Source organism: Pristis pectinata, chromosome 25 (assembly GCF_009764475.1).
Source record: "Pristis pectinata isolate sPriPec2 chromosome 25, sPriPec2.1.pri, whole genome shotgun sequence".
In the NCBI taxonomy this organism is placed as follows: Eukaryota; Metazoa; Chordata; class Chondrichthyes; order Rhinopristiformes; family Pristidae; genus Pristis; species Pristis pectinata.
This window is the reverse complement of record NC_067429.1, coordinates 31,797,209-31,823,560: the sequence shown is the minus strand read 5'-3', so window position 1 is coordinate 31,823,560 and position 26,352 is coordinate 31,797,209. Positions and strand designations below refer to the sequence as shown.

General features: G+C 49.5%; 1 protein-coding gene across 3 annotated transcripts in view; it reads right to left on the bottom strand.

Annotated features, from left to right (window-relative positions):
• kcnh6a (potassium voltage-gated channel, subfamily H (eag-related), member 6a) overlaps window positions 1-26,352 on the bottom strand; it is a 165,298-nt gene that overhangs the window by 22,488 nt on the left and 116,458 nt on the right. For all 3 annotated transcript variants that reach the window (XM_052038856.1, XM_052038855.1, XM_052038854.1), the window contains 4 exons: window positions 20,226-20,651; window positions 5,803-6,202; window positions 4,095-4,294; window positions 3,352-3,604 (listed from right to left, as the gene is read on the bottom strand). In XM_052038856.1, coding sequence (XP_051894816.1) covers window positions 3,352-3,604; window positions 4,095-4,294; window positions 5,803-6,202; window positions 20,226-20,651 — 1,279 coding nt within the window. The remainder of the gene's footprint in view (window positions 1-3,351; window positions 3,605-4,094; window positions 4,295-5,802; window positions 6,203-20,225; window positions 20,652-26,352) is intronic.

The following is a 26,352-nucleotide window of genomic DNA, read 5'->3' as shown; positions in this document are numbered from 1 at the left end:
TTTGGTACTAAGCAGGTGCCAATCAATATTTGGGAAGTTGAAGTCTCCCACGATAACAACCCTGTTATTTTTGCACCTTTCCAAAATCTGCCTCCCAATCTGCTCCTCAGTATCCTTGCTGCTACCAGGGGGCCTATAGAATACTCCCAATAGAGTAACTGCTCCTTTGTTATTCCTAAGCTCCACCCATACTGACTCTAGAGAGGATCCTTCTACATTATCCACCCTTTCTGCACTGTAATAGTGTCTCTGACCAGTATCGCCACCCCTCCTCCTCTCCTCCCCCCTCCCTATCCCTTTTAAAACACTAAAATCGGGGAATATTCAGTATCCATTCCTGCCCTGGTGATAGCCACATCTCTGCAAGAGCCACAATATCATAGTTCCATGTATTTATCCAAGCTCCCAGTTCATCACCCTTATTCCTGATACTCCTTGTATTTAAAAGGCATTTGGACAGGTATTTGGATAGGAAAGGTACAGAGGGATAAGGGCCTAATGCAGGCAAATGGAACTAGTGTAGATCATAGTTGGCATGGACAAGGTGGGCTGAAGGGCCCGAGTCTGTGCTGTACAGCTGAATGATTCTGGGGGGAGAGCTTGTTGGAGAAGGGGGAATGACCAGGGAATTGTGGTGGGAACAGTTCCCTCGGAATCCTGTACAGGGAGAGTTGGAGAGGAAGTATCAGGCAGTGGAATCCCATGGAAGTTGGCGGAGGGCTGTGGTTATAGACAGAGGTTGGTTAGGCTGGATGATGTGTTGAATGAGGAGGCTGGTGGGGTGGAGGGGAGCCCTATCCTAGTTCCAGCTCCGAACAGAGAGGTGAGAGCAGAGTGCAGGAAATAGAAGGACTGTGATTGAGAGGGGAAGTCGTGGTTAAGAGAGAAGGAAGACATCTCAGAAGGACTGGTGTGAGGGCAGCTAGTTGGTTCTCTGCTCAAGGAAGTGACCTTCAGACCATCCTGGTGTGGGATGGAGATGTAGAGGGATCCTACATCCATGGTAAAGGTGAGCTGGTTGGGACCAGGAAAATGGGAACTGTCAAAGTATTGGAAGGAATCAGAAGTGTCACTGATGTAAATGGGAAGGGTCTTGACCTTGGAGAAAGAGTCAAGGTGAAGAAGTAAGTTCTAAAGGGACAAGCATAGGCTGGCACAATGGGAATACCAGGATGGTCCTGCTCGTGATCTTGCGCAGGACATAGAATCAGGTCTCTGAGGCTGAAGGCTGTAGAAGGAAGATCTCCCAAAGAAACGAGGGCAGTGACTATCTGATAGATGATGGCCTAATGTTCAGTGTAGGGCCATGGCCTAGAGGGAGGTGTAAGGAGGTATTTGAGAGCTGACACTCGGCTTCTGCAAGGTAGAGGCCAGTTTCGCCAAATTATGACATCGTTGCTCTTGTCAGCGGGTTCGAGAATGATATTGGGGTGGTCCTTGGTGCTGCATATTCAGTGGGGGGTGGTTAGAGGGAGTAAAGACAGTGGGACAATTGAGGAGGAGGGCAGTTAGTGATGAATACATCCAGGAAGGGTAAGAAGAGGGACTGAGGGTCCAGTTAGACGTGAGTTCTGGAGGCGGGAGAAAGGGTCTGTCTGCACAAACACAAAGATGATGGAACACTGTTCCACATCCTGTTGGGAATGAAGCTGAGGCCTCTGCCCAAGACTGATCGCTCAGGGTCTGAGGAGAAAGACTGGGGAGAACGTGAAGACGGGGCACCAGGCGGGACTGGGCTGAGAATTCTGGAGCAGCACTAGGGTTCAAGAGTTGTTGAAGTTTGTAATCTTTGATGTCTGAAAGGAAGCAACAAAATCTTTTGTTGAACCACCAAATGTAGAATAATGTAGATCTGTGGACCATGGCAGTTCTGAGACAGAGTGAGTCAGAGGTCAAGAGTGTTCCTTGTCCCTTTCTACCATCTGGGGACCCAAACCCTCCACACTTCATCCAATCAAGTGTGCTGCATTCAGTGCTCACCATGTGGTCCTCGCTACACTACAGAGACCAAGTGCAGGTGGGGTGACCTTTGTCTGCACTTTAATTTTCTGCCCCACTCCCACTCTGACATCCTTGTTCTGCCCTTCTACACCATCCCAATGAAGCCCAATGCGAGCTCGAGGAGCAGCAGCTCATCTTCCGACACGTTGCAGCTGTTGGGACTCAACACCGACAATTTCAGACAACCAGCTTTTCCAGTTTGTGTCAGATTGATCAGTTCTGTCATAGAGATTCTCTCTCCACAGAAGCTCCCTGACCTGCTGAGTATTTCAAGCAATCTCTTCTACTTCAGAGCTCCAGCAACTTCTGTTTCCTGCACCTCACAGTTTTGGTGTTGGGTGTTTGCTTTTTAACCTCTTCTGCTCTCAACCATCTCCCTCTAGTTAAACCTCCATCAGACAGACCAGCTACGACTGACAAACTTTCAGCACCCTTAAGATGGCCCCCACTACAACTGTGTCACCTGGATTTTTACAGTCTGTGCCCAATAACAGACTTCCCCTCTGCTCTCCCCATCCCTCCCTCTCTCTGCGATTTAAAATGTGCCGATTTTTTCACACGTCCAGTTCTGATGAAGAGTCTCGGACCTGAAGTGGACCTGGTTTGCTTTTCACAGATGCTGCCTTACCTGCTGAGTGTTTCCACTATTTTCTGTTTATTTCAGGTTTCCTGTATCTGCAGTATTCTATTTTTGGACCTAAAACAGGTAGCCGCTCGTTATCCCACTGCTGTTCATGGGAGCTTGCTGTGCACAAGCTGGCTGCCATTTCCCACGGTAAAATGACTACACCTCCTGCACTGGGGTTGGGACAGGCTGAAGTGATGAGGTGGGATGGGTTCCGGGTGAGAGTGAGTGAGCAATCTACCCCCCTCCTCAGACAGAACTCCTCCCTCAGACAGATCCACACCCCCCACAGACAGAGCCCCTCCCTCAGACAGATTCAACCCACAGACAGACCGCCTCGGATGGATCCCCCCCCCCAGTGAGATGGAGGCCCCCCACCCCCACTGACAGACCACCCCTTTAGACAGAGCCACCCTCCTCAGATGGAGCCACCCTCCTCAGATGGAGCCTCCCACTCAAATGGAGCCCCCCCATCACAGACAGATCCAACACCTCCCCCCAGACAGACCACCCTGGATGGACACCCCCCATCAGATGGAGCCCCTACCTCAGACAGAGCCCCCCTCAGACAGCCCCTCAGATGGGATCCCCCCTCAGACAGACCCCCCTCCCCCATCAGACGGATCATCCCCCCCTCCCTCAGACGAAACCACCCCTCAGACGGACCACCCCCACCCTCCACCCCAGACAGATCCCCTTCCAGCCGGGACAGACCAACGACACACCCAAGATGGCGACCACCACGTCGTTGCGCAGGATCTCGATGGAGCCGCGGGAAATGAAGTAGAGGGCAGTGAGGACGTCGCCGTGGTGCACCAGCGTGTCGCCGGGAGGGGCGTGCGTGGTCTTGAACTTCATGGCGAGGGCACGCAGGCAGCCGGGGCTGGCCCCGCTGAAGGCCCGGCAGTTCTGCAGCAGGCTGCGGTTCAGGTGCAAGCAGATGTCGGCCTGCAGGCACTCGGGGAAACCCTTCAGCACCTGCAGAGAGAGGGCAGCCGTCACCGCTGGGCTTCCGGAACCTTCCCTGCAGCGCCCCGCACCCAGGGCTGGGCACTGTCTCCCCTGCACCCCGGGGTGGGCGCTGCTCCCCCCTGCACCCAGGGGTGGGCGATGCCACCCCCCCCCACCCAGGGGTGGGCGCTGCTCCCGGCTCCACTGTTGCTCCCGCTGGGTCCCTGTGCCCATCGACTCTGGGCTCCCAACCCTTCCCTCTGGCACCATCTCCCACCACCCTCCTGATGAGGCAGCAGCTCTACAGGCAGCCACTGTCGGGCCAGAGCCCACCCAGTGCCAGTGCCGTAACCAGCGCCGCTCTCTGCGTGGCCTCGGGCTGTGCTGCCTCTCCCAGCCCACCGCGGTGAGGTGTTGTGGAGTGAGCTGGGTGGTGGGCAGCCGTTTCTGCCGGTGCCCCTCTCCGGCACCTCCAGGGCAGTGCCGACAGATGCGGACAGCAGCCACCACTACTCACCGCATTCATGTCGATCCCGTTGGTGTAGGACCACGCGTGCTGGAAGTATTCCTCCAGTCTCTGCCTCAATGGGTTGGGAATCTGGTGGAAGCGGATAAACTCCTTCACTCGGAGCATCTGGGTGTGGTAGCGGGCGGTGCCCGAGTACAGGCGCTGGATGATAGCCGACACATTTCCGAAGATACTGGCGTACATGAGAGCTGAGGGCAGGTCAACAATCACATTAAAGCATCAGTAGGGAGCTCACGGGATCAACCAACAGCGCTCCGTCTTACCCGGATGTTGGATTGATGTTGCGCACAGCCCGTTTGTTTAAGCTGCAGTCGGTCGGACTGGTCATCATTTCCTGGTGAAGCTGCAGCCATCACCAACCTGCATCAGTCACTTTCACGTTAGCCTGCGGGACACTTTCACGAGACCAGGTGGGCATCTAATTTCATTGGGATTCACACAACACCCACTCACATCTTTCTCAACGTAAGTTGGAACTCTAAGTGCAAACTACAACCTTTGTGAATAGTCTCAGTACAAATACAAGTACATTGCACTCAGATACTTGGCTTCCTTTCTGTTATTTAAGGGGACACTCCACATCAGGAGACCTGACTGGGCAGCTTCAGAACTCAGTACAAGCTGCTCAGAGACCTTCCAAAGTCCACATAGTGTGCTACAACTAACAGGTGGTGTCTTACCTCATATTTAGCTGTTGATGCTGGGTGTCTCAGTGGTGGCACAACAGTACACACTCCAAAAGAACCTTCCAGGTGAGCAATGCCAGCAGCTGCCACACCAGCATCACTTATCACTGCAAATGAAGGATCTTTCCCTCAATGATGTCTTTCTACAGTGACAATGTGCTCAGGATCATTTATAACAACAACGTTAAATAATTATTTGGAGTGGAGAAGGATGATGGGGTCCTGATGGAGGTATATGAAATTATGAGGTGCATAGATTGTGAGAAGCTTTCTCCCTTAGCAGAGGTGCTTATAACAAGGGGGCATAGTTTAAGGTAAGAGGTAGGGGATTGAAAGGATATTTGAGGAAATTCCTTTCAGCCAGAATGTGGTTGGAATCTGGCTGAGTGGTTTCAGAGACAGGTACTCTCACAGCATTTGAGAAGTATTTAGATGAGCCTTTGAACTGACAAGGCAAAGCAGGCTACTGGCTGAGTACTGGGAAACGGGATTAGTATGGATGGATACTCGATGGCCAGCATTGACCACTGGCCATTTTGCTATTAAAGACCTTGATGTAATGATGGTTGTTTTCACCCCAAACAACAGCACACCCACTGATAGATCACAAACCATACTTCAGCAATTGATAAACTGAGGCCAACAAATGAGGTGCCTCTGTTGGCATCAGAGGTACAGGCACTGCAAACATTACATGTCACAGATCCCAAATTAGGCCCCCTCTACACTGCACGAGCATGTCTGTGTTGGTAACATTTAATTGGACAGTGTAGGAGGAGGTTTATTCTGCATTTACTTCTTGCCCCTGAAGTGGGGGTGTGTGATAGGGCAGTGTGGACGGACCTTTACTCTTTATCCGACCTGTTCTGTTCCCACCCTAGGAGTGTGTGGCAGGACAGTATAGAGGGAGCTTCACTCTGTGTCTAGCCTGTACCTTGGGAGTGTGTGATAAGACAGTGTTGAAGGTGATATCCTTCACCTCTGTCATCTAGTAAAGCCAACACACTTACAGCCAATCAGCATGACGCAGATAGAGAAGATCTTCTCGGAATTGGTGTTGGGAGAAACATTCCCAAATCCGACACTGGTCAGGCTGCTGAAGGTGAAGTATAAAGCTGTCACATACTTGTCCTTAATGGAGGGTCCCGATGAGGCATCACTGTCATTGTACCGCTTCCCGATTTGGTCCCCCAGGTTGTCTAGCCAGCCGATCTTGTGAACCATGTAAGGTCTCTCCACATTGCCGATGGCATACCAGATGCACGCCAGCCAGTGGGCAATGAGTGCGAAGGTGCACATGAGCAGGAAGAGCACTGCGGCTCCGTACTCCGAGTAACGATCCAACTTGCGGGCAACCCGCACCAGCCGCAGGAGGCGAGCCGTCTTCAGGAGACCAATCAGGGTGGTGGTCTGGAACACAAGGGTCACAGTCCATCAGCAACTGGGTCATAGAGTGAGGAATAAACAGCACACGCCTGTTATGCATGGAGTGGGACTGAGGGGGAGCGAGAGTATAAATAGAATAAAGATGACTAAACTTGGGAAAGTTAGAGGAGTGTTCAAACTGATATTTTATTCCACTGCTCAAAACAGAGTCTAATGTAGTGAATAACAGTTACCTCAGATTAAGGTAAAGTTTGGAACATGTGTAAGGTAATTGAGTGATTAAAATACAGAAGAACAAATGAAGTGAGCAATGCGCCAAATCTAGTCAAGGTGTCCAGGAGGTTTACACGTACAATAACAGACTCCCGGGTGTGAGAGACATGCTGAATTCTAATCGGGGAATCTGGATGATTTGTGTGTTAGAAACAGACACCCTACAATTACTTACAGGTAATTTAATTGAGGAGTTTGCATGATTTATATATAGGATAGCTGATAATGAGTAGGTGGTGTACTGATTCTGTTACTGGACTAATAATCCAGGAAGCCCTGCTGCAGAAGCTCGAGGTCTAGATACAATATCCACTGTTCTTCTGGCTGACCATGCATCTGTTGCCAAAGCCTGTGTTACCCTGCCTAACTTGCACCAAATCCCACCCCCCCCTCAGCCCCCATCGCCCTGTTTCTTTTCCACGTCATCTCCTCACCCTACTGTTCCCATCTGTCCACCTCACCTTCCTGTCCCATGGTTCTATCATCTGCCGCTCTCTGTCACCCCCACCTCTCACCTCCCAGCCTCTTTCGCTATTCCCGCTCTCCCCCCCTCCATCTGCCCATCACCCCTCCTCACCTGGATCCACCTGCCAGCTCTTGCCCCTCCCCTTCCCCTCACCTCTTTATACTGGCTATCTCTCCTTTACTCTTTCAGTCCAGAAGAAGGGTCTCAACCCAAAATGCTGACTGTCCATTTTCCTCCACAGATGCTGCCTGACTTACTGAGTTCCTCCAGCAATTTGTTTTTTGCTCTAGATTCCCATCTGCAGTCTCTTGTGTCTCCATTGCACCAAATCCCATTCACCCTCCGCTCACTGGCCCACAATGCCTTAGTTTTGAAATTCCCACCTTTGTGTTCAAACCCTTCCCTTCCAGGAATGCAAACCTCAGAATATCTGCATCCCACCATTCCTGGCCTCCCGGGCAACTCCAGGCTTTATTGTTCTTTCACTGGGAGAGTGCCTCCGGCTCTTAGACCAAGGACCAGAATTCCTCTATTACATCTCTATGGCTCCCTATCCTCCTTCAACGTAATCCTTGAAATGTAACAGTGAGAGATGTCACGTGATCTTCTCTCTTTCGTCCAGGAAAGATTCCATCCGGTTTCAGATTCTTTCGCTGAGGACAAGGCATCTAAGAGACAGCATCAAGCAGCCATCTCTGTGAATGATCTTGGTTACAGCAGATCAAAAAACCTCTGTGCAGACTCCTGGGAGGTTAATTGGTGTAGAGGAGCCGGCACTGGCGACCACACCACCTCCTCTTCACAGGGTGAGCAAATCCATTCCCACAGCAGACCCTCAACAACATCTCACCGGTGCCCCACAGCCTACCATCCAAGAATCTGGGCTGACTTCAAAGTGAAGGTGGCCTTCGAGGGCAAGGGCTTCTTGTGGAAGTACATCAAGGACACCCACAGAAACTTGGAGGAAAAGGGAGATGCACAGCTGGTACACAGAACTGGGACACCAAAACTCTTGTACAGGTTCTCAACAACCAATGTTCCTAGTCTGCTTGCAAACAGACCAGGAACATTATGGACTGAGGGTATGAAACGATGGACAGGCAGAGTGAAGTGATCGGTTGAAGAAATGTATGGTGGCTGATAAGTTAGATGATGGGCTGTGGAAGTTGGATGTGCGTTGGTGGATATGGAAAGTTGACTGACATAGTTGCAAAACTGATTGAATTTTCCAAAGACGTAACAAAATGCACTGATGACGGCAATGTGGTTGAAGTAGTTTACAAGGACTTCTGTAAGGCAAATGACAAGATCCCACATGGGAGGCTGGTCCAAAAGGTTACAGCCCATGGGAGCTAGGAGGCAGAGGGTGATGGCTGGAAACCTCTGACTATTGGTGTACCACTGGGATCCTTACTGTTTGTTATATACATTGATGACTATATGAATGTAGGAGATATGATTAGTAAGTTTAAAGATGACATGAAAATCAATAGTGTTTTTGATAATGAGGAGGACAGTCACAGGCTACAGGCTGATACTGATCAGAGCAATGGCAGACGGAATTTAATTCTGATGTGATGCACTTTGGGAGGACGAACAGGGGTAGGGCATAAACAGTGAATGGCAGGACCCTAAGTCCTTCAAACAGAAGAACTTTGGTGTAAAAGTCCAAGGATCCCTGAAGGTGGCAGCAAATGTGGATAAGGGGGTGAAGAAGGCATATGGAATACTTGTCTTCGTTACTGAGGGCACAGAATATAAGAGAAGGGAGGTAATGGTAGAAATATAAAACATTGGTTAGGTCACATCTGGGATGGTGTGCACAGTTCTGGTTACCACACAAAAAGAATGATGTGATTGCCCTGGAGAGGATGCAGGGGAGATTCACCAGGATGTTGCCGGGGGTGGAACGTTTCAGTTATGAGGAGAGACTGGGTTTGTTTTCCCTGGAGCAGAGGAGGCTGAGGGATGACCTGATGGAGGTATAAAAAAATTATGAGGGAGATAGGGGAGAAAGGAAGAAACTCTTCCCCATAGCACAGGTATCTAAGTCTAAAGATGATAGGTTCTGGTTGAGGGGGAGGAGGTGAGAGGGATTTGAGGAAGAACCTTTTCACCCAGTGGATGGTTGGAATCTGCAATGCACAGCTTGAGTGAGTGATGGAGGCAGAGACTCTCACTACATTTAACGTGTCTAAGGCCATGGTAAGAGGGAATGGGTACTTGATGGTTGGCATGGACATGGTGGGCGGAAGGGCCTGTTTTGTGCTTTATGACTCTATTGGATTTGAGGAGTCAGGCATGATGTGTAATTTAAATCTATTTGTGGTCCAGTGTAAACTAAATGCTTGTTATCTTCCCAAATATAAAGACCGTAACCCACCCTCAATGAGCAACTTCACTGAATACGCTGTGTGAAGCCCGAGTCCACCCTCACTGCCCCTTTCCAAACTCTGAGCGTCCTGGGCTTGGGCAGCTGGTTAATTCTCCACCTCACTGACTCAGCTCTTACCTTGTAAACCCTGCACACCCAAACCCAAATCTGACCCACCCCCAGCCCCACCCCCCACACTGTAAATACTTTCACGCATCCTCACTGACTTCCTTCCCCTTATGGAGCAATGAACGTAGCTGCCCCAGGTAAGAACGCACAAATTACCTCACTTATCCATCTCGCCTTCAGTGCCGATAAACCTCTGGCTGATGCTCACAGCTGGATTTCACACTTATGTACTGGGTGCTCTCTGCAGTTTGTCAGAGGGTTGACCTGAAATCTCTGCCTCAGTGTGGCTGACCGGAGGGTTTCCTTCATCAGATTTAACGCAGGGAAATTGATAATTGGTTCTGCATTCCCATGCAGCTACTCCCGGAAGCCTGCCTGCACTTTTGCTTTTCTTGCAGTCTTCTGAGGCTTTAGACTCTCTGCCACTTTACATCCTTGCTGGAGTGGACTGGCTGCCCACGGCTCCACAGAGAGGGAGCAAGGAAGCAAGGGGTTCCTGGACCACCAGATGATATGTGGGAAGTTCCCAGATGGGCCCTTCCCTGATGTCAGGGCAAAGGGGTGTCTGAAGATAGTGTTCCGGTGTCTAGAGCCCACCCCAGAGGTCCCAACCCAGTGCCCCTCCTGCTCTCCTCATGACAGACACACAAGCTTAAGATACACAGCGACATCTCAGTGAGGGTACCGCTGTCTGTCCGGGGACGTGAGTGAGGGGAGAGAGAACGGATCTGGAGAGATGAAGAAGGGAAGGGAAAGGAAGAGGAAAGTGAGAGAGAATGAAAGGTGACGTGAGAAAGGATTGAAAAAGGAACGAAAAGGCAGAGGAAGTCAAGGAGGTGAGGGGAAGAAGTGTTAGAGGAAGTAGAGGGAGCAGGTGAGGTGAGGGTGACACAGAGACTGTGGGAGAAGGAGAGAGGAAATGAATGAACAGACGGGAAGAAGATTGAAAAGGGGAATGGATTAAGAAGTAGAGGAGGTTTGAGGGGCAGGAAGGAGGGAGGGGACAAGAAGAGGGAACACTGAGGAAGGGAGAGGCGAACAGAGGAAAAGCCCCATCATCCGACCTGGGCTCACAGAGACACAGACACGGAGGGAGAACGTGGGCGGCAGATGGAAAGTGAAGCTTTCAGCCAGTTATGTTGCAGTGCTGCTAATGCATGAGAGGGGAACAGTGCACCCTGCCTGGGGTCAGCTAACACAGCGTTAGACGTGGATTGGAGGAGACAGGTGGAATCTCTTTTAGGCTCAGTTTGCTCTACTTGCTGAAATCATAGATTGCCCTTGTAAAAGTAACAATAAGTCTCACATGGAGCTGTCTGCTGTTCCCTCAAACACTGCATTAGAACCTATTAGTGAACTGACATCACAGCCTGTGACACAATTGCTGCTGTGCTCAGCCAATCTGTTGTCATGGTAACTGTCTGGTCGGGGATGATTTGATGAGGTCCAAGCCGCCCTCTGTACCTCTGCACTGCCCCACATCACCAGCCTGGCAAATCCGTTTTAGAAAATCAGCCACAATAAATGCTATCGGTCAGTCAACCTGCAACACCACACTTCCATTGTGGACAAAGGCACCATATATATGGTTCACGCACACTGGCATAGTGGAGCCCCATGATATGCCCAAACTCGGGGAGATATCTGGACACCAAACAGTGTCCCCCAATCACTCGCAGAAAGATATCTGTATACTGACCAGTGATACTCAGTCCCATTCTCACAGACAGATATCTGTACAGCTGTTGCTCAGTCCCTCTCTCAGGGAAATATCTGTAGACTGACCAGTGTCTCTCAGTCCTTCTCTCAGTGGGATATCTATACACTGACAGCTGTTTCTCAGTCCCTCTCTCTCAGGGGGGTATCTGTACATTGACTGGTGTCTTTCAGTCCTTCACTCTCAGGGGGATATCTGTACACTGACTGGTGTCTCTCAGTTCCTCTCTGTTGTCACCCAGTCTTTCTCCCACAGGAGGTGTCCAAGTCTGATGCCTGGATCTACCACTGGGTAATCATTTGGAAGATAACTTATGACTCCCTCCCTCCCATCTGCTCAGCGCCAGTGTAATTTGTGTCCCCAGTGAGAGTCTCCGAGCTCCTGTCCTGACCTGGTTGTGACCTCTCTCTAATACATCGACCTGAACCACCCCCAGCGCCCTACCTTGAGGAGATCCCTGTGCCCTGCAGAGGTTCTGTCCTAACCATTCCTACCAGTGACCCACTGTACCTCCACCAATAGCTCCAGCATGTCCCCGCAGGGCATGTGGTGAAGATGGGGAGGGCTCAGTACAGGGGCAGGGACCTGCACAGTGCTGCTCTAACACACCTTTATTTGTCAAACAATTTCTCTCTTCTCTCCCTCCAATTAAATACTCAACAAAGAGTTTAACAGTTCAAAGGCAAATGCTGCAGATGCTGGAAATCTGAAATAAAAACAGAGAAGCTGGAAATGCACAGCAGGTCAGTCAGCATCTGTTTAGAGAGAAGCAGTTACCTTTCAGTCAGTGTGCCAGAACACTTAGAAAGTACTCAATGGTCAGCATGGACATAGTGGGCTGAAGGGTCTTTTTCGGTGCTGTATGACTCGATGACTTTTCACCATAACTCAGTCTCCCTCTCCCAAGATGCTGCCTGACTTGTTGGGTGTTTCCAGCATTTTCTGTTTTTTTACTGCATGAAAAATACCAGGTCAAGGTCACCGCATGCCAGGACTGAATTAACAAGGGAACAGTGGAACACGTGAGAATCATCAATAGTCACACCTCCCAGCTCCAAACTGTGAACACTGCAGTGATGTATCTGAGAAAGAGGGAGAGGGACAAAAGAAACAGAGAGAGAAACAAGGCAACAGAGAGAACAAGAGACAAAACAAAGAGAACATAAAGAGAAAAGATGCTGATTATGTTGAAAGATCTGACAATGAGCAACTTGTTCTGACTGCCGTGGTTATGCTGACTCTGGGATTAAGCCTAAAACATGTTTCACCAAGGAACCTGACCTGCAGAGTAGGACTGTGGTTCCTGCTGTGACTGGTTGCAGAGTTAAATCTGATGTACTGTTTGTGTTATTGTTGCTGTGACTTTCTCTGGACAGCAGAACTGGCACTGGGTCTGGGCTCTGGGACAGATGCCCCTCACTCAGGCCTGTCTCAGTGAAGAGACATGTTCCTCACAGCCCCTTTGTACATGTGAAGATGGTACAAGGGTCCAGCACAGGGGGACATGGTCATGATAACCAGCTCTGGACGAGTTAAGTGGAAACAAACTGAGGCCATTCATCCCTCGGGCCTGATCTAGCAGGTTCTGGCTGAACTGTATTTGCTCCACTTATCTGGATACCTTCAGCCAAAAATAATTCTAATTTTAGTTGGTATTGGTATTGGTTTATTATTGTCACATGTACCGAGATACAGATCTCGGGATCTTGTGAAGTTATACACTTTCCTATTTTTATCTAACTTGCCATATCCTTCATTGACAACATCCTGGACAACGGGGATTTCAGAGCAACAAACGCAGGGACGTCAAAACACGAGTCACACACCATTTGACATTGTTGCATGTGGTTGATGGCCAGCACGGACTCTGTGGGCTGAAGGGCCTATTTCCGTGCTTGTTCTCTCTGTCTCCATGACTCATGTGTCTGGACTGCCCTGTGACTTGGAATCCAACAGAGATGGAAATCCCAAACAGATTTCACATTTTACTCAAACTGAGCAGTGAGTCCCAAACATGTTAACCATCAGGCTTCCGATGAATCGCCCAGCAACAGAGGATCAAACGTGCCCCAGAGCGACTCTGCCATTCAGTAAGATCACAGTCGTCCGCCTTCCTGCCTAACCCCCACTTGCTTGACTGTCCCAGTGTCCAAGCATGCATTAACCTCAACCTCAATGCAATCACCTGCCTCTGGGGCAAACAAATTACAAAGATTCACTGCCATAAGGCTAAAGAAATTCCTCCTTATCTCCATTCTAACTGGGCAAACCTTTATACTGAACCAAGCTGCAGATCGGTGCCATTGCTGAGGGGAGGAATCTGTTGGCTTTACGTCGCTAGGCAGGTTGTGAGCCAGACCCACAGAAAACCTGGTCAGTAACAACCCTCTGACAGAGCACAGCAGGCCATCAATGAGGAGGGGGCTGGAACCCATGCCAAATGCTGGGCAGTGCCAGACACCCACCAGAGGAGAGGGCCCTTCACTGTTACCCATTAATTCCTCTTGGATACTATGCACTTCAATGCCCTCTTGTGCTTCTAAACCATCAGCCTAGGCCCAACTTGTCTTTCTCCACAGGAAGGCTCTGCACTTGAGCACTGCACTGATTGCACGTGTACCCTTCCTGGGCAGTGGAGATCGAACTGCACACCGTACTCCTATCTCAGCAAAACCTACTGAGTGCAAAGACAGCTCAGCCCTCTCGTACACTGTCCCCCTTGTGATCAAGGTGAGCCTTCTGAACCTTGTGTTTCATGAACCAATGCATCAGATCCCAGTGTGTATCACCATTCATTGTCCTCACCAGTTGAACAACACTCTGTTTCTCTTTTCTTTGACCAGAATGAACTACCTTGTGTTTCCCCACAGTCTTCCTCTTACCCATCCTGTTAATCTGCCTATATCCCTTTGCAAGGTCTTTGTGACCTTCCCACAGCCCTGCTTCACACCTGGTTTTACATCGTCAGTAGACCTGGACAGGTTCCATGTCACCATCTCATTATCACAGTTGTACACAGCTTGTGGAACATCACCTCAACAGTCTGCCAACCTGAAAATGATCTGTTCATTCTTGCTCCCCACTTTCTACTCTTTGAGCAAACATCAATCCAGCTAACATCAACTCTCAACACTGAGTTAGAAAACTGCCTTATGCATCTAGTCAAATACCCATCACAAACCCAGACATATCGTCAACCTGATAGATACATCTCAAAAAACTCTTAGATTTGCCAAACACAGTTTCCCTTTGATAAAACGACTATGCCTCTGCCAAATCACACAACTTGAGGCTAGGCAGCTGGTCACCACTTCCTCATTACTGGATTCTGGTTCTATCCTTGTGGCTGACGTTGGCCTAAACCACTCTGTGTGCCCTTATGTCCTCATTCTCTCCTCCCTTGAATATTTGTGTTCCATTTGCTACCTTCCAATCCTTTGGGATCATCCCCAGCAAAGAGCGTCGTTGCAACTTTACACTGCCCTGCCAGGGCAGACAAGAGCCTTGGTCTAATCAGAGCCTCTGACCAAGCAGTACTCCCTCGATACATCACTGGAGGTGACCAAGCAGTACTCCCTCGATACATCACTGGAGGTGACCAAGCAGTACTCCCTCGATACATCACTGGAGGTGACCAAGCAGTACTCCCTCGATACAGCACTGGAGGTGACCAAGCAGTACTCCCTCGCTACAGCACTGGAGGTGACCAAGCAGTACTCCCTCGATACAGCACTGGAGGTGTCCAAGCAGTACTCCCTCGATACATCACTGGAGGTGACCAAGCAGTACTCCCTCGATACATCACTGGAGGTGACCAAGCAGTACTCCCTCGCTACAGCACTGGAGGTGACCAAGCAGTACTCCCTCGATACAGCACTGGAGGTGTCCAAGCAGTACTCCCTCGATACATCACTGGAGGTGACCAAGCAGTACTCCCTCGATACAGCACTGGAGTGTCGGCATGGATTTTTGAAGTTAGCCTCAAACACACAGCCCTCTGAGGAAATGTTACACGGTCAGAAACTGAAACCTAGTCCATTTCTTCAGGTTCCAAGTCAACGTATTCAAACAGTTTACTGAGGTTACAGGGCTACCAACCCAGAGGCCTGGACTAACAATCCAGATACTGGATCTTAAACACCACCACAGCAAGAATGGAATTAAAATAATCTAAAAGCTGAAGAAGGGTGGTGAAAACACCCAGAGCTACTGGACTGTTGCCCAACAGATTCACTCATGTCCTTCAGCGGGTAGAACCCGCCCTCCTTGCCCAGTCTGGTTTGTTTGTGACTCCACACCCACCAGTGCGGTTGGCTCTGGGCTGGCCTGGAAAACCACTCAGTTCATACAAAGAGTAAATGGGAGCTCAGCCGGAGACTGGCCAGAACAGAGTAGTGATGACTGGTTTTCAGGAGATGTCAGCTCTGTGGGTTCCAGGCCAAGGTTAGCCTGCGGACCCCACCACAGGTAATGGAGATGGTTGGCCGGTGGGTGGGCGACTTGTGCGGTGGTCGACTCCTTCCACCACTTACATAGGCTTCTCTGTGCCTGACTCGAGGTTTCTCATGCCATCTCAGATATTCTTCCTCCACTCCAAGTGGTCATGTACCAGCGATCCCGGCAACCAGAGAACATAGAACAGCAGGGGAACAGGCCCTTTGGCCCACGAGGTCTGTGCTGACCATGATGCCACATTGAACTAATCCCACCTGCCGGCACATGATCCATATCCCTTGATCATCTGCTTGTCTAAATGCCTCTTAACTGTTGCTATTGTATCTGCTTCCACTGGGCCTCCCCAGCAGCCCATTCTAGACACCCACTGCTCTCTGTGTAAAAGAACTTGCCCCGCACATCTCCCTTAAACATTCCCCCTCTCACTATGCCCTCTAGTATTCGACATTTCTACCCCGGGAAAGGGACTTTGACCACCTACCCTTTCTATGCCTTTCATGATTTTAGAAACTTCTATTAGATCTACGTCAGTGAGGGTGATGCACTTCTTCAAGGAAGCTTTGAGCACATCCTTGAATCTGTCCAACTACCTGCCTGCTAATCCTCTCCCACGACAGAACTTGGAGTAGATTAGCAGTAGGGCAGGGCGCAGTCTTCATATGCTCGGCAGCAGACTGCTGAAACAGAGCCTCAGTGCTGGGGATGTTGGCCTGGGGAAGACACTGACTTATGTTACCAGTAGATTTGGAGGATTTTGCAGAGACTACATTGGTGTTACCTCTGCAGTGGTTTGAGGTGTATGCGATAGGTAGTCCAGGTCTCAGAGGTGTACAGGAGGGCAGGGCTCACCGCTACCTCGTAGACCATGAGTTTTGAACCTAATTTGAGATCTTGACCTTCAAATACCTTTTCCTCAGTTGGCTAAAGCCTGTTCTGGCAGAAGGAGGCAATGATAAATTTATTCATTGATGAAAAAACACCCTTGTGTGAGATCCCCGTGCCCTATAACAATGATTGTGGGTAAAATTTAGCAGAACTCCAGCACTATCCATTGCGAAGGTGAGTATTGCGCCATTAAGAGAGGTGTTCCCGCCCTGTGGACTGTGTGAGGGTGCAAGGAAAGACCCCGTGGACCTTGATAAAGGGTTGAAGGTTGAATCTTCTATGTGCAGGCTGAGCAAGGTCCTGTGGGCTGCACCTGCTCATCACTGAAGGAAATTAAAGCAATGGAGAGTGCAAGTCAGCCAATAGAGAGCAAGCTGAGAGTAGAAGTGCAACCACACAGGAGACACATCAAAGAGCCGCAGCCTTCACAGGCAGCCTGGGGATGTGAGACAAGCCGGGTGAATCATTCACATCCTGAAGGGACAGCATGAAGATCTATTTAAAGGCCAAACGTACTCCTGATCTGGAAGTCAGTGCTGACTGTGCAGTAGTTGTACTGTGAGAACAGAGGGAGGAATATTACTGATGGAGATCAGCTGCAGAGTATCACACACTCATTGACAGTGACTCCACAGTAAGATGCAGATTCTCATTGCATTGGTAGTTCAGAGGTTGGCAGAATATTTTGACCACAGCATTTGAGGGAGTGGAGAGCTATAAACTCAGCAGCTGTAATTAAAAGGTGGGAGAAGCTGCAATGCTGTTGCAGTCAAGGATCTATCAAGGTAACTTGGGAGAGTCTGGAATGAGTGGTCAGAGACAGGTTCACTGGTGGTCTAGGAAATTAAAGGATCCAGAAAAATTCCCTTCCATTTGGTTTAATGTGTAGGATTGTGACTTCCATGGAGATGGCAGCCAAGAACATCGAGCATTCTGTCTTGTGCCAGCCAAAGGACAACTCACAAACCTTTGGTCCAGAGACATGGACACCATCGTGTGACTGTAAATGTCAGTGTTGCGGCAATCATTGCCCTTCCAACTGTGTTGTCTGCATTGCAACATCATCCTAGGGAGAGGCTGCTCCTCATGGCAAGTCACGGGCAGGGAACCTGCACAATATTACAAGCGCTGCAGATGCCCAGGAACTCACTTTGTGCAGCACTGCTACAGGCAACAGCAGTGAGACAACAGGACTTTACGGTCACTGTCCTGACTGATGGAGAGCAGTTCGGTCACCCACACTTAGTAAGGAACAAGGTCAGTCTCAAGAATTATTTATACCAGTTTTGAAAGTCTTGGGGCAGATGCAGTGATGGTATGCTACAGTGGTCATAGTTGGCCATAGCTTCAGAGGACTACACTGGGAGACCAGTGATAGTGGGCTAAGATTGGTTAACAATATTGGATACCGATTGGCCACAAGTGTCCACCACTCCAGCTCACACTCTGACCAGATCACCACACAGATCGTCTGACACTGGGAGAGAAAGTTCGATCTTCACACTGTAACTTGGGAGAGGGGATCTCCTGGTAACAGCCACTGAGCTTGCCCCAGTGACTCAGCAGGGAGTAGCAGTAAAGCTGGTGCACAAACACCCTGTGAGAGGGTGGACCAGCCTGGACCAGGCTCCAAATGAAGCTTTACAGCCATCTGTGACCACAGGCCTGAATTATCAAGAACCTGAGGATGCTCACAGCAGGGAGGCGGAGAGGTTACTCCAAGTGTTCTCAGGATAGAGATTGCAGTCGGGCAGACGGCTGTAGACCCCGGAATCGTCAGTGCGATGGGCACTGCCGGGAGTTTCCTGCACTGGCTAAACACTGATGAAGAGATGGAGGAAGCTGTGTCCATGTGTAGCACAGACCAATTCACCCCGACGCACCATCATCACCCTGGAGCTGGTAACCCAACCGTTCCAACGAGTCCACATTGACAATTGACAGCAGGGGAGCAGTCATTTCCTCGTGTGAACTCAAATCAGATTGAAGTCTTGAAGGGAGGTACTTGTATAACAGCGGAACGCACCACTGAAGACTTGAAATGGATCTTTGCCAAGCGTGAGGACAGGCTGAATTGGGGAAACATTGGACCATGGTTCACTTCACGTTTCTTTGTTTTATGAAAAGTAACAGTGTCAAACATCCATCGATGCCTCTTGCTTCTAATGGGGCAGAAGACAGGGGGCAGAGAGGGGTCAGAGAGGGGGCAGGGGTGTTTCCAGGAAGAGAAAAGCAACTTCAGCTGAGTGAGTGAGTTAAAGTCCCCTGACCTCGGCACTGTGTCCTGAGGGAAGCAGTCCTGATCTGCGTCTCAAAACGGACTTTGTACTGGAAATCACGTCAGGAATCCAATGCAGAATTCTCTCACTCCCCTTAAAGTCTGACCCCTCACTCTCTCCAGTCCCCACCCCTCACTCCTCACACAGTCTGATCCCACACTCATCACAGTCCCCACCCCTCACACAGTCTGACCCCTCACTCTCTCCACAGTCCCCAACCCTCACTCAATGCAAAACATCTCAATCCAAAGCATTGACTGTCCATTTCTCTCCATAGACGCTGCCTGACCTGCAGTGTTTTGTGTGTTGCTCCAGATCCAGCAGCTGCAGTCTCTCTTGTGTCGCCAGCTCAATATCTCCTCTACCTTACACAGCAGGACCCTTCTGACAGAGCCAGGTTTGGGATAAGTTGTTAACGCATCCCTTTCTTCTGTCCAAGGTCTCTGTTTTGGAAGTTATGAAGAGTCAGTCTGGTGGCTGCTCTGGTGTGGGCTGGGTGACCTTGAGTGAGACACTAGCTCGGACTGACAGTTCCTGCTCCCTCGACAGATGCACAGGGCAGAGAGCGCAGGGCTCCATACAGAAACTGTCAGGTGTGATTCACCTGAAATGTGATTCACTGAACATTAACAGGCCGACTATAACCTCATCAAAATGTCTTGGATAAGAATGTAGAGAGATAGATAGATAGAGGGAGAGGGATGGGAGAGATAGAGAGAGGGGGGAGAGAGAGGGAGGGAGGAGAGATAGAGAGAGGGGAGAGAGAGAGGGAGGGGGAAGAGAGAGAGGGAGGGGGAAGAGAGAGGGAGGGGAAGAGAGAGAGATGGGGAGAGAGAGAGGGGGAGAGAGAGGGGGGAAGAGGGGGGTGAGGGGGAAGAAAGAGAGGACGGAGAGAAAGATGTAATGGCAGAGACTCTTAGATAGCCACATGAATGAAAGGAAAATGGAGGGCTATGTGGGAGGGAAGGGTTAGATAGATCTTAGAGCAGGATAAATGTCGGCACAACATTGTGGGCCAAAAGGCCTGTACTGTGCTGTGCTGTGCTGTGCTGTAATGTTCTATGTAAAGAGAGAGAGAGAGAGAGCAGGCAAGAGACACAGCGGGTAGGGGAGGAAGGAAGTTGTGGGGGCGGGAGAGATAACTGGGAAAAGTAGCAGAGACAGGACTGAACCAGGCAGAAAGAGAATGTGTGTCTCCGTTTTATGTGGCTGGTTGCTTGTGTGTTTCCGCATGTGTGTCTGTATGTGGCGACTAATAGGTTTTACATGTACGTGTATCTATCTATGAATGAATGTATGCACGTGAATGACAAGCAGATGTATGTGTGCTTGTCGTGTGTGCATGCCTCTACCTGTAGGTGTGTGGCGTGTACTGTGCTTAATTAGGCGTTCCACACATTCTCCATTTTAAACTGGAGTCAGATGCTTTGATTCACATGGCCACTGCTGAACTGATCTTTTCCCTTTACCTCATCCGAGCCAGACCTGAAGATGAGCAGGTCAAAGGGGATGGCAGCCACAATGTCGATGAGGAACCAGCCCTTGAAGTAGTGGATGGCGATCTTGGCCGGGTGGCTCACCACCTCATCGTTCTCGTTGACGTAGGTGGTGCGGAAGTTGATGATGATGTCGATGATGAACATGATGTCAACGATGAGGTCCACGATGGCCAGTGGGTTGCAGGAGTAGCCACACTCCCACCGCTTCTCCTCCTCCTGGTCATTGAGGAGGAAGGCGGCGGAGTAGGGGGTGAAGATGGCAGTGTATATCACCAGCAGCAGGATCAGCCAGTCCCAAACTGCCTTGAAGGGACTGTAGTGAAGGATGGTCCACTTGTGAATGCGAGGAGCTTGCAGCTTGTACTCTGGCAGCACGTCTGCTCCCAGCGACAGGACCTGGAACACAAACCACGAGGAGAGGTCACTCACCAGCTCACGGCACAGGGCTGCAGCTTCCATGCTGGGCTGGGCTGGGCTGGGCTCTGCTGTGTCGAGCTGAGCTGGGCTGGGCTCTGCTGTGTCGAGCTGAGCTGAGCTGGGCTGGGCTCTGCTGTGTCGAGCTGAGCTGGGCTGGGCTTTGCTGTGTCGAGCTGGGTTGGGCTCTGCTGTGTCAAGCTGGGCTGGGCTCTGCTGTGTTGAGCTGAGCTGGGCTGGGCTGGGCTGGGCTCTGCTGTCTCGAGCTGGGCTGGGCTGGTCTCTGCTGTGTCGAGCTGGGCTGGGTAGGCTGGGCTCTACTGTGTCGAGCTGGGCTGGGTAGGCTGGGCTCTGCTGTGTCGAGCTGGGCTGGGCTCTGCTGTGTTGAGCTGGGATGGGCTCTGCTGTGTCAAGCTGGGCTAGGCTCTGCTGTCTCGAACTGGGTTGGGCTGGGCTCTGCTGTGTCGAGCTGGGCTGGGCTCTGCTGTGTCGAGCTGAGCTGGGCTGGGCTGGGCTCTGCTGTGTCGAGCTGGGCTGGGCTGTGTTGGGCTGTGACCTCAGCCAGCGGGAAGTGGAGGGGTGGGGTACCTGAAGGAGTGCTGCACTGCCCAAAGTGCATGTGAAAGATGCGATGCCCACTGTGGATGAGCAGAATTCTCCCAGGAGTATAGTTTCCCCCAACAACGCTGTGGGATGGAGGTGCAGAGATGTCGTAGTGTGTGTGAAGGGGTCAAGGATGGGCACAGCAGGGTACCCTGCTATACATCACTCTCCTTCACTGAGCCGTGCACAGTTCCTGCACCAAACCCGTGCTGGCCAGACCTCCCTCCTCGGGGTGGGGATGGTGGCCATGTTCCCAATGGATCCTGTGTTGTGCCTGGGGCAGCGGAGGACAGCATCGGGACACTGCAATCTGGGAACAAGGGAGGGGGTGGAAGGATCAGAGGAGCCCAGATGCCTGGGAGGAGATCAGGGATCATGGACAGGCCGGATTGAGATCATCTGGATCAGTCAGAGGGAAATGGACCTCGGAGAGGGGTTGGATCAATGTAGAGTTGGGTTATGAGGTAGCGGTGGGAGTAGAGGTAAAACTGTCGAACTGTTAACTGCACAATGTTACGGTATTGGTCAGGATAGCACGGTCAGGGAGGAGGTTAGATTGATGGGAAGGATGGAGAAACAGCATTCATTAACCAAAAGGCCTCCACAGACTGTTTCCAGCAGAGCTCCAGAAGTTTGTGCCTCTGGTATCTGGTCAGTCTGGGTTAGAGTCCTTTGTGAAATAACTACACTATAAGCTGGGGTCCAGTTAAGGGAAAGAGAGATCCTGGTGTGAGTACACACACACAAGAAATTAACAGAACATAGAACATTACAGCACTGGGCAGGCCATTCGGCCCATGAAGTTGTGCCGACCTTGACCTATAAACTAAATGTCCTCCTCCTGCGTATCATCCACATCCCTCCATTCCCTTCATATTCATGAGTCTATCTGAAAGCCTCTTAAGCTCCACCAAACTGCCTGCTTCCACTGCCACCCCTGGTAACCCACTCCAGGCACCTAACAACTCCTTGCATAAAAAATTTGCCCCTCACATCGCCTTTAAACTTCCCCCCCCAAACTTAAAAGCATGTCTTCTGGTGTCTGACATTTCTACCCCGGGGAAAAGATTCTGACTGTCTACCCTATCCGTGCCTGTCATATTCTTAAAAACCTCTATCAGGTCTCCCCTCAGCCTCCGACACTCTAGGGAGAACAACCCAAGATTGTCCAACCTTTCCTTATAGCTCATACCCTCTAATCCAGGCAGCATCCTGGTGAACATCTTCTGCATCTTTTTCACAGTCTCCACATCCTTCCTGTAAGGGGGCGACCAGAACTGCACACAATACTCCAAGTGCGGTCTGACTAAAGTTTTGCAAAGCTGCAGCATGGCTTCCTTACTCTTGTACTCAACACCCCTACCAACGAAGGCAAGCATGCCATACGCCTTCTTTACCACCTTATCTACTTGTGTAACCATCTTCAGTGAACTATGGACTTGGACCCCAAGATCCCTCTGTACTTCAATGCTATTAAGGGGCCTACCATTAACTGTATACTTTCTCCTTTCATTTGACCTCCCAAAGTGCAAGACCTCACACTTGCCTGGATTAAACTCCAGCTGCCACTTCTCTGCCCATATCTGTAAATGATCTATATCCCGCTGTATTCTTTGATAGTCCTTTACACTGTCCACAACTCTATCTATCTTAGTGTCATCCACAAACTTGCTAATCCACCCATTTATATTTTCATCCAAGTCATTGATATATATCACAACAACAGAGATCCCAGCACTGATCCTTGCAGAACACCATTAGTCACAGACCTCCAGCCAGAATTACAGCTTTCCGCCCTTAATGTGGTGTGATCAGCAGGGTTTAGCAGTAGATGTCCAAACAGGACAAAACAAGACCTCATGAGTAAAGCCAGAGATGCGGGTCAAAATTATATTACCTAATTGAGGAGATGGTTGGGGTATTTGTTCTTTGTGATTGGCTCATTAATGGGCTGAAGTAATTAAGATAGCGATGGGCAGCAAGCATTTGTCAACCCCTTGAAACAGGGGTACTTAGGTTTGTGCTTGAAGGGTGCAAGCAGGCAGCTTACAGCGAGCTCCTTGAGATGGATCCTCCATGCTGGCATTGGCTACTTGAAAGAGGAAGAAGACATTGGTGCCCATGTGCAGTGCCGAGACATCTTGCTGCCAACTGCATCAATAAAACATGGGAGAGAGTCCTCACGTCACAGGTCATGTGCCTGTCTTTTTATTATATTGTGACATCTCCTGTAACTCTCATTTCTTTGTGAACCAATGAACCACTCTACTCCTTCACTTGCTGGAGGACCTGTCATTGTTGGGAAAAGTTAAAACCTTCCAGTGGTGGGAGTGTTGTGGTGACCAGGGGGTTGTTGTTGTTTCTAACAGCTGACAGGATTTAGTCATTGAGGACCCTGGGAGAGGGAGGACAGGTTTTCGGATGCCAAGAAGAACCAGTATAATAAATGGAGTTGATGGCATGTGAACGAGTGGGAAGGGGAATGGGACTAATAGGAATATTTGGAGAGCTGGGAGTCTCTGATGTGACTCAATGGGACAAATAGCTTCCTTCTGGATCACAAGAAAAATATTCTGTGTTAGGCTTTAGGGTGGAGGATACTATGAACATCCCATTAATAAGGGGAAAAATTAAATGCCATTGACATCACTGGAAAATTAGTATTAAGGAAAGTAATGGGGCTATAGGCTGATAAATCCCCTGGACCTGATGGTTTGCATCCAAAAATCCTGGAAGAAGGAGCTTTAGGCACAGTGGATGTAATTAGTGGTAATCTTCCAAAAATTATCAGATGCTGGAGAAGTCCAAGAGGATTGGAAAACTGCCATGGTGATATCCTTGTTCAGAGAGGAGGGAGGCAAAACGCTGGTAATTATAGACCAGGTAGCCTAACATCTATTGTTGGGAAAATGTCAGAATCAATTATTAAGGAGGTATTAGCAGAACATCTGGAGAGTCATAATGTGATCTAGCAGAACATACATGGCATTGGAGAGCGGAAATAGATACATTTGTTAACCCCTGCATTACAGTAGTTTGAGTAACGGAAATCCACCCGTAAAGAATTCATAAGTCACTACCCAAAAATTTGAGGTATGGAATAAAAATTCCCTCCTATGGAACCCATGTGAGAAAAAACTAAAAATTCCCTCCTATGGAACCCATGTGAGAAAAAACTAAAACACAAATTGTGAAAGAAACAAGAAATTTTGTCAATTTTTGTCAAGGGTTCGTGTAATGGAAAATTGCGATGCAGACAGTTTACCAGGAATGCAACCGCTCTGTAACACGGGGGTGTACCGTACGTGAAGAGAAAGAGAATAGACAAAACAAATGCACCATTTCTGCAGTCAGAAGCAGGGAAGCTGGGAAACATAGAAAGGGCAGACCAATTAAATGTAGACTTTGGTTCCATATTCACAAAGGAGGAACGTGGGTGATCACAGTGTCAAGAGCGAGGGAGGACTGAATGAAATCAATATTAGTGCGCTCAGGAAATTGACAGGATTGAGTGCCAATAAATCCCCAGGGCCCAATCTACATAACAGAGTACTTAAGGAAATGTCTTATAAATCAAAACAAGATAATAATGGAAGTAATACTGGTCATTCTCCAAAATTCTATAGAAATCTGGGACAGGTCCAATTGATTGGATGGTAGTTAATGAAACACCACTGTTTAAAAAAAAGAGGGAGACAAAACTGGGAACTGTAGATCACCAAATGTGGGGAACATGTAGAGTCCATGATAAAAGGTGTAATAACTTGAAGAAGAGTGATGTGGTCGGATAATGTCAACATGGATTCATGGAAGGGAAAGCACATGATAAATTTACTGGAATCTTAAAGGAAGTAACAAGTAGTGTAGATAAGGGAGAACCAGTGGCTGTGATGTATGTGGACTTCAAGGAGGATTTTGACAAGGTGCCACATAAGAGATTAAAACACATGGGATTGGGGGTAAGGTGCTGGCATGGATGGAAAACTGGTTGGTCAACAGCAAACAAAGAGTGGCTTCTTCTGAGTGGCAGCAGTGTATAGAGGGACCCCAGCTATGCACAATATATATTAATGATGAGGGAATTCAATGTAACATCTCCAGGTTTGCAGACAACACAAAGCTGGGTGGGAGGGTACAGAGATGCCCAGGTTGAGGGAGTGGGTAGATATACATAGAACATAGAACTGTACAGGCCCTTCGGCCCACAGTGTTGTGCCGACCTATATAAACCTTATCCTCATTCAATCTATCCCTTCTCTACTTCACCTCTCATAACTCTCTATTTTTCTTTTGTCCATGTACTGCTGATGTCCTGTGGCATCCATGTGCCTGTCTAATCGTCGCTTAAATGACCCTGTCATATCGGCCCCTACCACCCCCGGCAGTGCATTCCAGGCACCCACCACTCTCTGTGTAAAAAAAACCTACCTCTGACATCCTGCCTGAACTTTCCTCCACGCACCTTAAATGGGTGACCTCCAGTATTGTCCATTACCGCCCTGGGGAAAAGATGCTGGCTGTCCACTCCATCTAGGACTCTCAATCTTATATACCTCTATCACGACTTCAAAAAACATCCCTATCTTCAACAAAGAGGCAGCCCAGCATGTTTTTTCTTTACGTATTCATTTTTCAGGTCAAGTCAGTAATATGATGGGACACTCACCAATTCCCTGAATAAGAGCAGTTCCAACAACTCTCAACAAGCTCCACCCCATCCAGGACAAAGACCCCATCCCTCACCTTAAACAGGTGGATGGTACACGAGCTGGTCACCTCACAATTATTGGCTGCACTGGGAGAAAAGCAATGGTGACCACCAGGCAGAGCAGTAGGTGCAGGAGCCCTTGTGGCCAAACCCCCCTCAGATTGACGGACCATGTTAGATGGGATGGCTTCCCAAGAGAAAGCAGTAACAGCCAAGTTTGTGGCACCAAGGCCACACAAGGGGTAGGGAAGGTCGTAGGCAGGAAGGACTATGGTGATATGGGATTTGATTGCAGACAGGCATTCTTGTAGCCGCAAAGAAGATTCCCCAATGCTCTCTTGCCTCCTGGATGTCAGGGTCAGGAATGGCTGA